The sequence below is a fragment of the Heptranchias perlo genome, chromosome 16 (genome assembly GCF_035084215.1).
Source record: "Heptranchias perlo isolate sHepPer1 chromosome 16, sHepPer1.hap1, whole genome shotgun sequence".
NCBI lineage: Eukaryota > Metazoa > Chordata > Chondrichthyes > Hexanchiformes > Hexanchidae > Heptranchias > Heptranchias perlo.
Genome location: NC_090340.1, coordinates 66,407,801 through 66,420,425, shown reverse-complemented (window position 1 = coordinate 66,420,425; position 12,625 = coordinate 66,407,801). Strand labels below are relative to the sequence as shown.

The 12,625-nt window shown below is 47.0% G+C and overlaps 1 protein-coding gene across 1 annotated transcript in view; it reads left to right on the top strand.

The window, feature by feature from the left end:
* tat (tyrosine aminotransferase) overlaps positions 1-12,625 on the top strand; it is a 96,466-nt gene that overhangs the window by 30,772 nt on the left and 53,069 nt on the right. The window contains exon 6 of the mRNA XM_067998244.1: positions 6,455-6,593. Coding sequence (XP_067854345.1) covers positions 6,455-6,593 — 139 coding nt within the window. The remainder of the gene's footprint in view (positions 1-6,454; positions 6,594-12,625) is intronic.

Sequence of the window (12,625 nt, the reverse complement as noted above, 5' to 3'; positions counted from 1 at the left end):
TTATACCACTAAGCTAGTCCCAATTGCCTGCACTTGGCCCATATCCCTCTATACCCATTTTACCCATGTAACTGTCCAAATGCTTTTTAAAAGACAAAATTGTACCCGCCTCTACTACTGCCTCTGGCAGCTCGTTCCAGACACTCACCACCCTTTGAGTGAAAAAATTGCCCCTCTGGACCCTTTTGTATCTCCCCCCTCTCACCTTAAATCTATGCCCACTCATTATAGACTCCCCTACCTTTGGGAAAAGATTTTGACTATCGACCTTATCTCTGCCCCTCATTATTTTATAGACTTCTATAAGATCACCCCTTAACCTCCTACTCTCCAGGGAAAAAAGTGTCAGTCGATCCAACCTCTCCCTATAAGTCAAACCATCAAGTCCCGGTAGCATCCTAGTAAATCTTTTCTGCACTCTTTCTAGTTTAATAATATCTTTTCCATAATAGGGTGACCAGAACTGTACACAGTATTCCAAGTGTGGCCTTACTAATGTCTTGTACAACTTCAACAAGACATCCCAACTCCTGTATTCAATGTTCTGACCAATGAAACCAAGCATGCTGAATGCCTTCTTCACCACCCTATCCACCTGTGACTCCACTTTCATGGAGCTATGAACCTGTACTCCGAGATCTCTTTGTTCTATAACTCTCCCCAACGCCCTACCATTAACGGAGTAGGTCCTGGCCCGATTCGATCTATATGTTTCAATAAGATCGCCTCTCATTCTTCTGAACTCCAACGAGTAGAGTCCCAATCTACTCAACCTCTCCTCATATGTCCGCCCCCTCATCCCCGGGATTAACCGAGCGAACCTTCTTTGTACTGCCTCGAGAGCAAGTATGTCTTTTCTTAAGTACGGAGACCAAAACTGTATGCAGTATTCCAGGTGCGGTCTCACCAATACCTTATATAACTGCAGCAATACCTCCCTGTTTTTATATTCTATCCCCCTAGCAATAAAAGCCAACATTCCGTTGGCCTTCTTGATCACCTGCTGCACCTGCATACTAACTTTTTGATTTTCTTGCACTAGGACCCCCAGATCCCTTTGTACTGCAGTACTTTCCAGTTTCTCGCCATTAAGATAATAATTTGCTCTCTGATTTTTCCTGCCAAAGTGCATAACCTCACATTTTCCAATGTTGTACTGCATCTGCCAAATCTCCACCCACTCACCCAGCCTGTCTATATCCCCTTGTAGGTTTTTTATGTCCTCCTCACTCTCTACTTTCCCTCCCATCTTTGTATCATCTGCAACTTTGATATGTTACACTCGGTCCCCTCCTCCAAATCGTTAATATAGATTGTAAAGAGTTGGGGACCCAGCACCGACCCCTGTGGAACACCACTGGCTACAGGTTGCCAGTCCGAGAATGAACCATTTATCCCAACTCTCTGCTTCCTGTTAGATAACCAATCCTCCACCCATGCCAGAATATTACCCCCAATCCAGTGATTCTTTATCTTGAGCAATAATCTTTTATGTGGCACCTTGTCGAATGCCTTCTGGAAGTCCAAATACACTACGTCCACTGGTTCCCCTTTATCCACCCTGTACGTTATGTCCTCAAAGAACTCAAGCAAATTTGTCAGACATGACTTCCCCTTCATAAAGCCATGCTGACTTTGTCCTATTAAATTATGCTTATCTAAATGTTCCGTTACTGTCTCCTTAATAATAGACTCCAAAATTTTACCCACCACAGATGTTAGGCTAACTGGCCTATAATTTCCAGCCTTCTGCCTACTACCCTTTTTAAATAACGATGTTACATTAGCAGTTTTCCAATCTGCCGGGACCTCTCCTGAGTCCAGGGAATTTTGGAAAACTATCACCAAAGCATCCACAATCCCTACTGCCACTTCCCTCAAGACCCTGGGATGTAAGCCATCAGGTCCAGGGGATTTATCCGCTTTGAGTCCCATTATTTTACTGAGTACCATCTCCTGAGTGATTTTAATCGTATTTAGCTCCTCCCCCTCTAGAGCCCCCTGTTTGTCCAGTGTTGGGATATTCTTAGTGTCCTCTACCGTAAAGACTGAAACAAAATATTTGTTCAGCATTTTTGCCATCTCCATGTTTTCCACCATTAATTTCCCGGTCTCATCCTCTAACGGACCTACGTTTGCCTTAGCCACCCTTTTTCTTCTTATATAACTATAGAAACTCTTGCTATCTGTTTTTATATTTTTTGCTAATTTCTTTTCATAATCTAACTTCCCTTTCTTAATCAATCGTTTCGTTACTTTTTGCTGTCTTTTGAAGACTTCCCAATCTTCTATCCTCCCACTAAGTTTGGCTACCTTATATGTCCTTGTTTTTAGTCGGATACTATCCTTGATTTCTTTACTTAGCCACGGATGGCTGTCATTTCTTTTACACCCTTTTTTCCTCAGTGGAATATTTTTTTTTTGAAAGTTGTAAAATAACTCCTTAAATGAACACCACTGTTCATGTACCGTCTTACCCTTTAATCTATTTTCCCAGTCCACTTTAATCAATTCTGCTCTCATACCATCATAGTCTCCTTTATTCAAGCTCAGTACGCTTGTTTGAGAACCAACCTTCTCACCCTCTAATTGGATATGGAATGTAACCATGTTATGGTCACTCATTCCAAGGGGATCCTTAACTGGGACATTATTAATTAATCCTGGCTCATTACACAGGACCAGGCAAGACAGAGGGTCAGAGGGATCTTGGTGTGCAAGTTCACAGATCCCTGAAGGCGGCGGAACAGGTAGATAAGGTGGTAAAGAAGGCATATGGGATACTTGCCTTTATTAGCCGAGGCATAGAATATAAGAGCAAGGAGGTTATGATGGAGCTGTATAAAACACTGGTTAGCCCACAGCTGGAGTACTGTGTGCAGTTCTGGTCGCCACACTACAGGAAGGATGTGATCGCTTTGGAGAGGGTGCAGAGGAGATTCACCAGGATGTTACCAGGGCTGGAGCGCTTCAGCTATGAAGAGAGACTGGGAAGATTGGGTTTGATTTCCTTGGAGCAGAGGAGGCTGAGGGGGGACATGATTGAGGTGTACAAAATTATGAGGGGCACAGATAGGATGGATACTAAGGAGCTTTTTCCCTTCGTTGAGGGTTCTATAACAAGGGGACATAGATTCAAGGTAAAAGGCGGGAGGTTTAGAGGGGATTTGAGAAAGAACTTTTTCACCCAGAGGGCGGTTGGAGTCTGGAACTCACTGCCTGAAAGGGTTGTGGAGGCAGGAACCCTCACAACATTCAAGAAGCATTTGGATGAGCACTTGAAATGCCATAGCATACAAGGCTACGGACCAAATGCTGGAAAATGGGATTAGAGTAGACAGGGCTTGATGGCCGGCGCGGACACGATGGGCCGAAGGGCCTCTATCCGTGCTGTATAACTCTATGACTCTATGACTCTAAGGTTGCTTGCCCCCTTGTAGGATCAGTTACACACTGCTCAAGAAATCCATCCCTAATACACTCAATAAACTCTTCCTCAAGGCTGCCCTGCCCAATTTGATTTGACTTGGAGGGGATCGTGCAGGTGGTGTTGTTCCCTTGTCCTTCTAGGCGGCAGAGGTCGTGGGTTTGGGAGGTGCTGTCGAAGAAGCCTTGGCGAGTTGCTGCAGTGCATCCTGTGGATGGTACACACTGCAGCCACAGTGCGCCGGTGGTGAAGGGAGTGAATGTTTAGGGTGCTGGATAGGGTGCCAATCAAGCGGGCTGCTTTGTCCTGGATGGTGTCAAGCTTCTTGAGTGTTGTTGGAGCTGCACTCATCCAGGCATGTGGAGAGTATTCCATCACACTCCTGACTTGTGCCTTGTGGATGGTGGAAAGGCTTTGGGGAGTCAGGAGGTGAGTCACTCACCGCAGAATACCCAGCCTCTGACCTGCTCTTGTAGCCACAGTATTTATATGGCTGGTCCAGTTAAGTTTCTGGTCAATGGTAACCCCCAGGATGTTGATGATGAGGGATTCGGCGATGGTAATGCTGTTGAATGTCAAGGGAAGGTGGTTAGACTCTCTCTTGTTGGAGATGGTCATTGCCTGGCACTTGTCTGGCGTGAATGTTACTTGCCAGTTATCAGCCCAAGCCTGGATGTTGTCCAGGTCTTGCTGCAATGCGAACACGGACTGCTTCGTTATCTGAGGGGCTGCGAATGGAACTGAACACTGTGCAATCATCAGTGAACATCCCCATTTCTGACCTTATGATGGAGGGAAGGTCATTGATGAAGCAGCTGAAGATGGTTGGGCCTAGGACACTGCCCTGAGGAACTCCTGCAGCAATGTCCTGGGGCTGAGATGATTAGCCTCCAACAACCACTACCATCTTCCTTTAGTTTATATTTTCTCTCCTCATTCTTCCTACCAAAATGTTTCACTTCATACTTCTCTCCTTTAAATTTCATCTGCCATGTGTCTGCCCATTTCACCAGTCTGTCTATGTCCTCCTGAAGTCTGTTATTATCCTCCACATTGTTTACTACATTTCCAAGTTTCATGTCATCTGCAAATTTTGAAATTATACCCTCTATACCCAAGTCCAGGTCATTAATATATATCAAAAAGAGCAATGGTCCTAATACTGACCTCTGGGGAACACCACTGTATACTTCCCTCCAGTCTGAAAAACAACCGTTCATCACTACTCTCTGCTTTCTGTCCCTTTAGCCAATTTTGTTTCCATGCTGCCACTGACCCTTTAATCCCATGAGCTTTAATTTTGCTAACAAGTCTATTATGTGGCACTTTATCAAATGCCTTTTGAAAGTCCATATACATCAACTGCACTCCCCTCATCAACCCTCTCTGCTATTTCATCAAAGAATTCGATCAAGTTAGTCAAACATGATTTCCTTTCACAAATCCGTGCTGACTTTTATTTATTAGCCCAGACCTTTCCAAGTGCCAATTAATTTTGACCTGGATTATTGTCTCTAAAAGTCACCTCACTACCAAAGTTAGGCTGACTGGCTTGTAATTGCTAGGTTTATTCCTCTCCCCCTTTTTGAACAGGGGTGTAAGATTTGCAATCCTCCAATCCTCTGGCAGTGTTTCCATATCTAAGGAGGATTGGAAGATTGTGGCCAGGGCCCCTGCAATTTCCACCCTTACTTCCCTCAGTAACCTAGGATGCATCTCATCTGGACCGGGAGACTTTTTTACTTTGAGTTGGCACTTAGGCGCGGCTATTTGCTATACTGTGGGTTATAAACACATTAGGTTTGGGTATTTTCTGTACTGTGGGTTATAAACACATTAGGTTTGGGTATTTTCTATACTGTGGGTTATAAACACAGTAGGTTTGGGTATTTTCTATACTGTGGGTTATACACACAGTAGGTTTGGGTATTTTCTGTACTGTGGGTTATAAACACAGTAGGTTTGGGTATTTTCTATACTGTGGGTTATAAACACATTAGGTTTGGGTATTTTCTGTACTGTGGGTTATACACACATTAGGTTTGGGTATTTTCTGTACTGTGGGTTATAAACACATTAGGTTTGGGTATTTTCTGTACTGTGGGTTATACACACATTAGGTTTGGGTATTTTCTGTACTGTGGGTTATAAACACATTAGGTTTGGGTATTTTCTGTACTGTGGGTTATAAACACATTAGGTTTGGGTATTTTCTGTACTGTGGGTTATAAACACATTAGGTTTGGGTATTTTCTGTACTGTGGGTTATAAACACATTAGGTTTGGGTATTTTCTGTACTGTGGGTTATAAACACATTAGGTTTGGGTATTTTCTATACTGTGGGTTATACACACATTAGGTTTGGGTATTTTCTGTACTGTGGGTTATACACACATTAGGTTTGGGTATTTTCTGTACTGTGGGTTATAAACACATTAGGTTTGGGTATTTTCTGTACTGTGGGTTATAAACACATTAGGTTTGGGTATTTTCTGTACTGTGGGTTATAAACACATTAGGTTTGGGTATTTTCTGTACTGTGGGTTATACACACATTAGGTTTGGGTATTTTCTGTACTGTGGGTTATAAACACATTAGGTTTGGGTATTTTCTGTACTGTGGGTTATAAACACATTAGGTTTGGGTATTTTCTGTACTGTGGGTTATACACACATTAGGTTTGGGTATTTTCTGTACTGTGGGTTATATTCACACACTTTGGGGGTGATTTTAAACCCCAAGAACGGGTGGATTGGGAGCGGGTGGGAGTTGAAAATAGTTGTTTTTTTGGGTCGCAACCGCAAAATTTTCGGACTTTGCATTTCCAGTGGGAAACCTGTACTTTTCTGCACCGATGTTAAACCCGGAAATAAAGCCGGGTTGTGGTTGCAACCCAAGAAACAACTATTTTCAACTTCCACCTGCCCCCAATCCACCTGTTCTTGGGGTTTAAAATCACCCCCTTTATGTCAATAGATGCTGTTTGCTGAGAAATTGATTGTGTTTTTCTGCTGACTGATTACAGCCAGAAAAATTGTGGGAAATTGACCTGAAACAAATGGAAGCGTTGATTGATGATAAAACTGCCTGCATCATCGTAAACAATCCGTCTAATCCCTGTGGCTCGGTGTTCAGTAAATCCCATCTCCAAAAGATTCTTGCTGGTTAGTATTAGGGTTTGAACATTTTCCAAACCAGGACGCCAGTGACTGTGGACATAAGTTGGGTTTTGACACCGGGGAAAACTTCAGAGGTGAATGATGGAAGGATACCAATCATGGGATTCTGATTGATGGGGCGCATGGTGCATTGGAACAGCAGTGGATAGTTGATGCAGTGCAGGTTTACCAGAAGGGGCACAACGTCAAATTTGCACACGACACAAAAATAGGGAGTGTGGTTATCATGAGGTGACTTCAGGAGTATATAGACAGGTTAGTACATTGAGCAGATGGATGTTGGATGGAACTTAATGCAGAGAAATATGAGGCGATACATTTTGGGAGAAAGATTAAGGAAAGGAAATATACACCAAATAATAAAACTTTAAAAGGACCAGAGAGAATTAAGGTTTAGATGTACGAAACTTTAAAAATGGGACAAGTTGGTTTTAAAAATGGGGTCTAAAGTGCAAAAGCAAAAAGGTGATTCTAAACCTATACAAGTCACTGGTTCGGTCACAGTTAAAACATTGTGTCCAGTTTGGGTGCCGTAAGTAAAGAAAGAAATAACTTGCATTTACAAAACGCCTTTCACAACCTTAGGATGTCCAAAAGTACTTTACAGCCAATTAAGTACTTTTGAAGTGTAGTCAATGTTGTAATGTAGGAAACGCAGCAGCCAATTTGCACACAGCAAGATCCCACAAACAGTAATGATAATGACCAGATAATTTGTTTTTAGTGATGAATATTGGTCAGGACACTGGGGAGGACTCCCCTGCTCTTCTTCAAATAGTGCTACGGGATCTTTTGCATTCACCTGAGAGGGATAGGCGAGGCCTCGGTTTAACATCTCATCCGAAAGACAGCACCTCCAACAATGCAGCACTCCCTTAGTACTGACCCTCTTACAGTGTAGCACTCCCTCAGTACTGCCCCTCTTACAGTGTAGCACTCCCTCAGTACTGCCCCTCTTACAGTGTAGCACTCCCTCAGTACTGACCCTCTTACAGTGTAGCACTCCCTCAGTACTGCCCCTCTTACAGTGCAGCACTCCCTCAGTACTGACCCTCTTACAGTGTAGCACTCCCTCAGTACTGACCCTCTTACAGTGTAGCACTCCCTCAGTACTGCCCCTCCAACGATGCAGCTTTCCCTCAGTACTGCCCCTCTTACAGTGTAGCACTCCCTCAATACTTCAATACTGACCCTCTTACAGTGTAGCACTCCCTCAGTACTGCCCCTCTTACAGTGTAGCACTCCCTCAATACTGACCCTCTTACAGTGTAGCACTCCCTCAATACTGACCCTCTTACAGTGTAGCACTCCCTCAGTACTGCCCCTCCAACAATGCAGCTTTCCCTCAGTACTGCCCCTCTTACAGTGTAGCACTCCCTCAATACTGCCCCTCTTACAGTGTAGCACTCCCTCAATACTGACCCTCTTACAGTGCAGCACTCCCTCAGTACTGCCCCTCTTACAGTGTAGCACTCCCTCAGTACTGCCCCTCTTACAGTGCAGCACTCCCTCAGTACTGCCCCTCTTACAGTGTAGCACTCCCTCAATACTGACCCTCTTACAGTGTAGCACTCCCTCAGTACTGCCCCTCTTACAGTGTAGCACTCCCTCAATACTGACCCTCTTACAGTGTAGCACTCCCTCAGTACTGCCCCTCTTACGGTGTAGCACTCCCTCAATACTGACCCTCTTACAGTGTAGCACTCCCTCAATACTGACCCTCTTACAGTGTAGCACTCCCTCAGTACTGCCCCTCCAACAATGCAGCTTTCCCTCAGTACTGCCCCTCTTACAGTGTAGCACTTGCTCACTACTGCCCCTCTTACAGTGCAGCACTCCCTCAATACTGACCCTCTTACAGTGCAGCACTCCCTCAGTACTGCCCCTCTTACAGTGTAGCACTCCCTCAGTACTGCCCCTCTTACAGTGCAGCACTCCCTCAGTACTGCCCCTCTTACAGTGTAGCACTCCCTCAATACTGACCCTCTTACAGTGTAGCACTCCCTCAGTACTGCCCCTCTTACAGTGTAGCACTCCCTCAATACTGACCCTCTTACAGTGTAGCACTCCCTCAGTACTGCCCCTCTTACAGTGTAGCACTCCCTCAGTACTGCCCCTCTTACAGTGTAGCACTCCCTCAGTACTGCCCCTCTTACAGTGTAGCACTCCCTCAGTACTGCCCCTCTTACAGTGTAGCACTCCCTCAATACTGACCCTCTTACAGTGTAGCACTCCCTCAATACTGACCCTCTTACAGTGTAGCACTCCCTCAGTACTGCCCCTCCAACAATGCAGCTTTCCCTCAGTACTGCCCCTCTTACAGTGTAGCACTCCCTCAATACTGCCCCTCTTACAGTGTAGCACTCCCTCAATACTGACCCTCTTACAGTGCAGCACTCCCTCAGTACTGCCCCTCTTACAGTGTAGCACTCCCTCAGTACTGCCCCTCTTACAGTGCAGCACTCCCTCAGTACTGCCCCTCTTACAGTGTAGCACTCCCTCAATACTGACCCTCTTACAGTGTAGCACTCCCTCAGTACTGCCCCTCTTACAGTGTAGCACTCCCTCAATACTGACCCTCTTACAGTGTAGCACTCCCTCAGTACTGCCCCTCTTACAGTGTAGCACTCCCTCAGTACTGCCCCTCTTACAGTGTAGCACTCCCTCAGTACTGCCCCTCTTACAGTGTAGCACTCCCTCAGTACTGCCCCTCTTACAGTGTAGCACTCCCTCAGTACTGCCCCTCTTACAGTGTAGCACTCCCTCAGTACTGCCCCTCTTACAGTGTAGCACTCCCTCAGTACTGCCCCTCTTACAGTGTAGCACTCCCTCAATACTGACCCTCTTACAGTGTAGCACTCCCTCAGTACTGACCCTCTTACAGTGTAGCACTCCCTCAGTACTGACCCTCTTACAGTGTAGCACTCCCTCAGTACTGCCCCTCTTACAGTGTAGCACTCCCTCAGTACTGACCCTCTTACAGTGTAGCACTCCCTCAATACTGACCCTCTTACAGTGTAGCACTCCCTCAGTACTGACCCTCTTACAGTGTAGCACTCCCTCAATACTGACCCTCTTACAGTGTAGCACTCCCTCAGTACTGACCCTCTTACAGTGTAGCACTCCCTCAGTACTGACCCTCTTACAGTGTAGCACTCCCTCAGTACTGCCCCTCTTACAGTGTAGCACTCCCTCAATACTGACCCTCTTACAGTGTAGCACTCCCTCAGTACTGCCCCTCCAACAATGCAGCACTCCCTCAGTACTGCCCCTCTTACAGTGTAGCACTCCCTCAATACTGACCCTCTTACAGTGTAGCACTCCCTCAATACTGACCCTCTTACAGTGTAGCACTCCCTCAGTACTGCCCCTCCAACAATGCAGCTTTCCCTCAGTACTGCCCCTCTTACAGTGTAGCACTCCCTCAGTACTGCCCCTCTTACAGTGTAGCACTCCCTCAATACTGCCCCTCTTACAGTGTAGCACTCCCTCAGTACTGCCCCTCTTACAGTGTAGCACTCCCTCAGTACTGACCCTCTTACAGTGTAGCACTCCCTCAATACTGACCCTCTTACAGTGTAGCACTCCCTCAGTACTGACCCTCTTACAGTGTAGCACTCCCTCAATACTGACCCTCTTACAGTGTAGCACTCCCTCAGTACTGACCCTCTTACAGTGTAGCACTCCCTCAGTACTGACCCTCTTACAGTGTAGCACTCCCTCAGTACTGCCCCTCTTACAGTGTAGCACTCCCTCAATACTGACCCTCTTACAGTGTAGCACTCCCTCAGTACTGCCCCTCCAACAATGCAGCACTCCCTCAGTACTGCCCCTCTTACAGTGTAGCACTCCCTCAATACTGACCCTCTTACAGTGTAGCACTCCCTCAATACTGACCCTCTTACAGTGTAGCACTCCCTCAGTACTGCCCCTCCAACAATGCAGCTTTCCCTCAGTACTGCCCCTCTTACAGTGTAGCACTCCCTCAGTACTGCCCCTCTTACAGTGTAGCACTCCCTCAGTACTGCCCCTCTTACAGTGTAGCACTCCCTCAGTACTGCCCCTCTTACAGTGTAGCACTCCCTCAGTACTGCCCCTCTTACAGTGTAGCACTCCCTCAGTACTGCCCCTCTTACAGTGTAGCACTCCCTCAGTACTGCCCCTCTTACAGTGTAGCACTCCCTCAATACTGCCCCTCTTACAGTGTAGCACTCCCTCAGTACTGCCCCTCTTACAGTGTAGCACTCCCTCAGTACTGCCCCTCTTACAGTGTAGCACTCCCTCAGTACTGCCCCTCTTACAGTGTAGCACTCCCTCAGTACTGCCCCTCTTACAGTGTAGCACTCCCTCAGTACTGCCCCTCTTACAGTGTAGCACTCCCTCAATACTGACCCTCTTACAGTGTAGCACTCCCTCAATACTGACCCTCTTACAGTGTAGCACTCCCTCAGTACTGCCCCTCCAACAATGCAGCTTTCCCTCAGTACTGCCCCTCTTACAGTGTAGCACTCCCTCAATACTGCCCCTCTTACAGTGTAGCACTCCCTCAATACTGACCCTCTTACAGTGCAGCACTCCCTCAGTACTGCCCCTCTTACAGTGTAGCACTCCCTCAGTACTGCCCCTCTTACAGTGCAGCACTCCCTCAGTACTGCCCCTCTTACAGTGTAGCACTCCCTCAATACTGACCCTCTTACAGTGTAGCACTCCCTCAGTATTGCCCCTCTTACAGTGTAGCACTCCCTCAATACTGACCCTCTTACAGTGTAGCACTCCCTCAGTACTGCCCCTCTTACAGTGTAGCACTCCCTCAGTACTGCCCCTCTTACAGTGTAGCACTCCCTCAATACTGACCCTCTTACAGTGTAGCACTCCCTCAATACTGACCCTCTTACAGTGTAGCACTCCCTCAGTACTGCCCCTCCAACAATGCAGCTTTCCCTCAGTACTGCCCCTCTTACAGTGTAGCACTCCCTCAATACTGCCCCTCTTACAGTGTAGCACTCCCTCAATACTGACCCTCTTACAGTGCAGCACTCCCTCAGTACTGCCCCTCTTACAGTGTAGCACTCCCTCAGTACTGCCCCTCTTACAGTGCAGCACTCCCTCAGTACTGCCCCTCTTACAGTGTAGCACTCCCTCAATACTGACCCTCTTACAGTGTAGCACTCCCTCAGTACTGCCCCTCTTACAGTGCAGCACTCCCTCAGTACTGCCCCTCTTACAGTGTAGCACTCCCTCAGTACTGCCCCTCTTACAGTGCAGCACTCCCTCAGTACTGCCCCTCTTACAGTGTAGCACTCCCTCAATACTGCCCCTCTTACAGTGTAGCACTCCCTCAATACTGACCCTCTTACAGTGCAGCACTCCCTCAGTACTGCCCCTCTTACAGTGCAGCACTCCCTCAGTACTGCCCCTCTTACAGTGTAGCACTCCCTCAATACTGACCCTCTTACAGTGTAGCACTCCCTCAATACTGACCCTCTTACAGTGTAGCACTCCCTCAGTACTGCCCCTCTTACAGTGCAGCACTCCCTCAGTACTGCCCCTCTTACAGTGTAGCACTCCCTCAATACTGACCCTCTTACAGTGTAGCACTCCCTCAGTACTGCCCCTCTTACAGTGCAGCGCTCCCTCAGTACTGACCCTCTTACAGTGCAGCGCTCCCTCAATACTGACCCTCTTACAGTGTAGCACTCCCTCAGTACTGCCCCTCTTACAGTGTAGCACTCCCTCAATACTGACCCTCTTACAGTGTAGCACTCCCTCAGTACTGCCCCTCTTACAGTGCAGCGCTCCCTCAGTACTGACCCTCTTACAGTGCAGCGCTCCCTCAATACTGACCCTCTTACAGTGTAGCACTCCCTCAGTACTGCCCCTCTTACAGTGCAGCGCTCCCTCAGTACTGACCCTCTTACAGTGCAGCGCTCCCTCAATACTGACCCTCTTACAGTGTAGCACTCCCTCAGTACTGACCCTCTTACAGTGTAGCACTCCCTCAGTACTGCCCCTCTTAC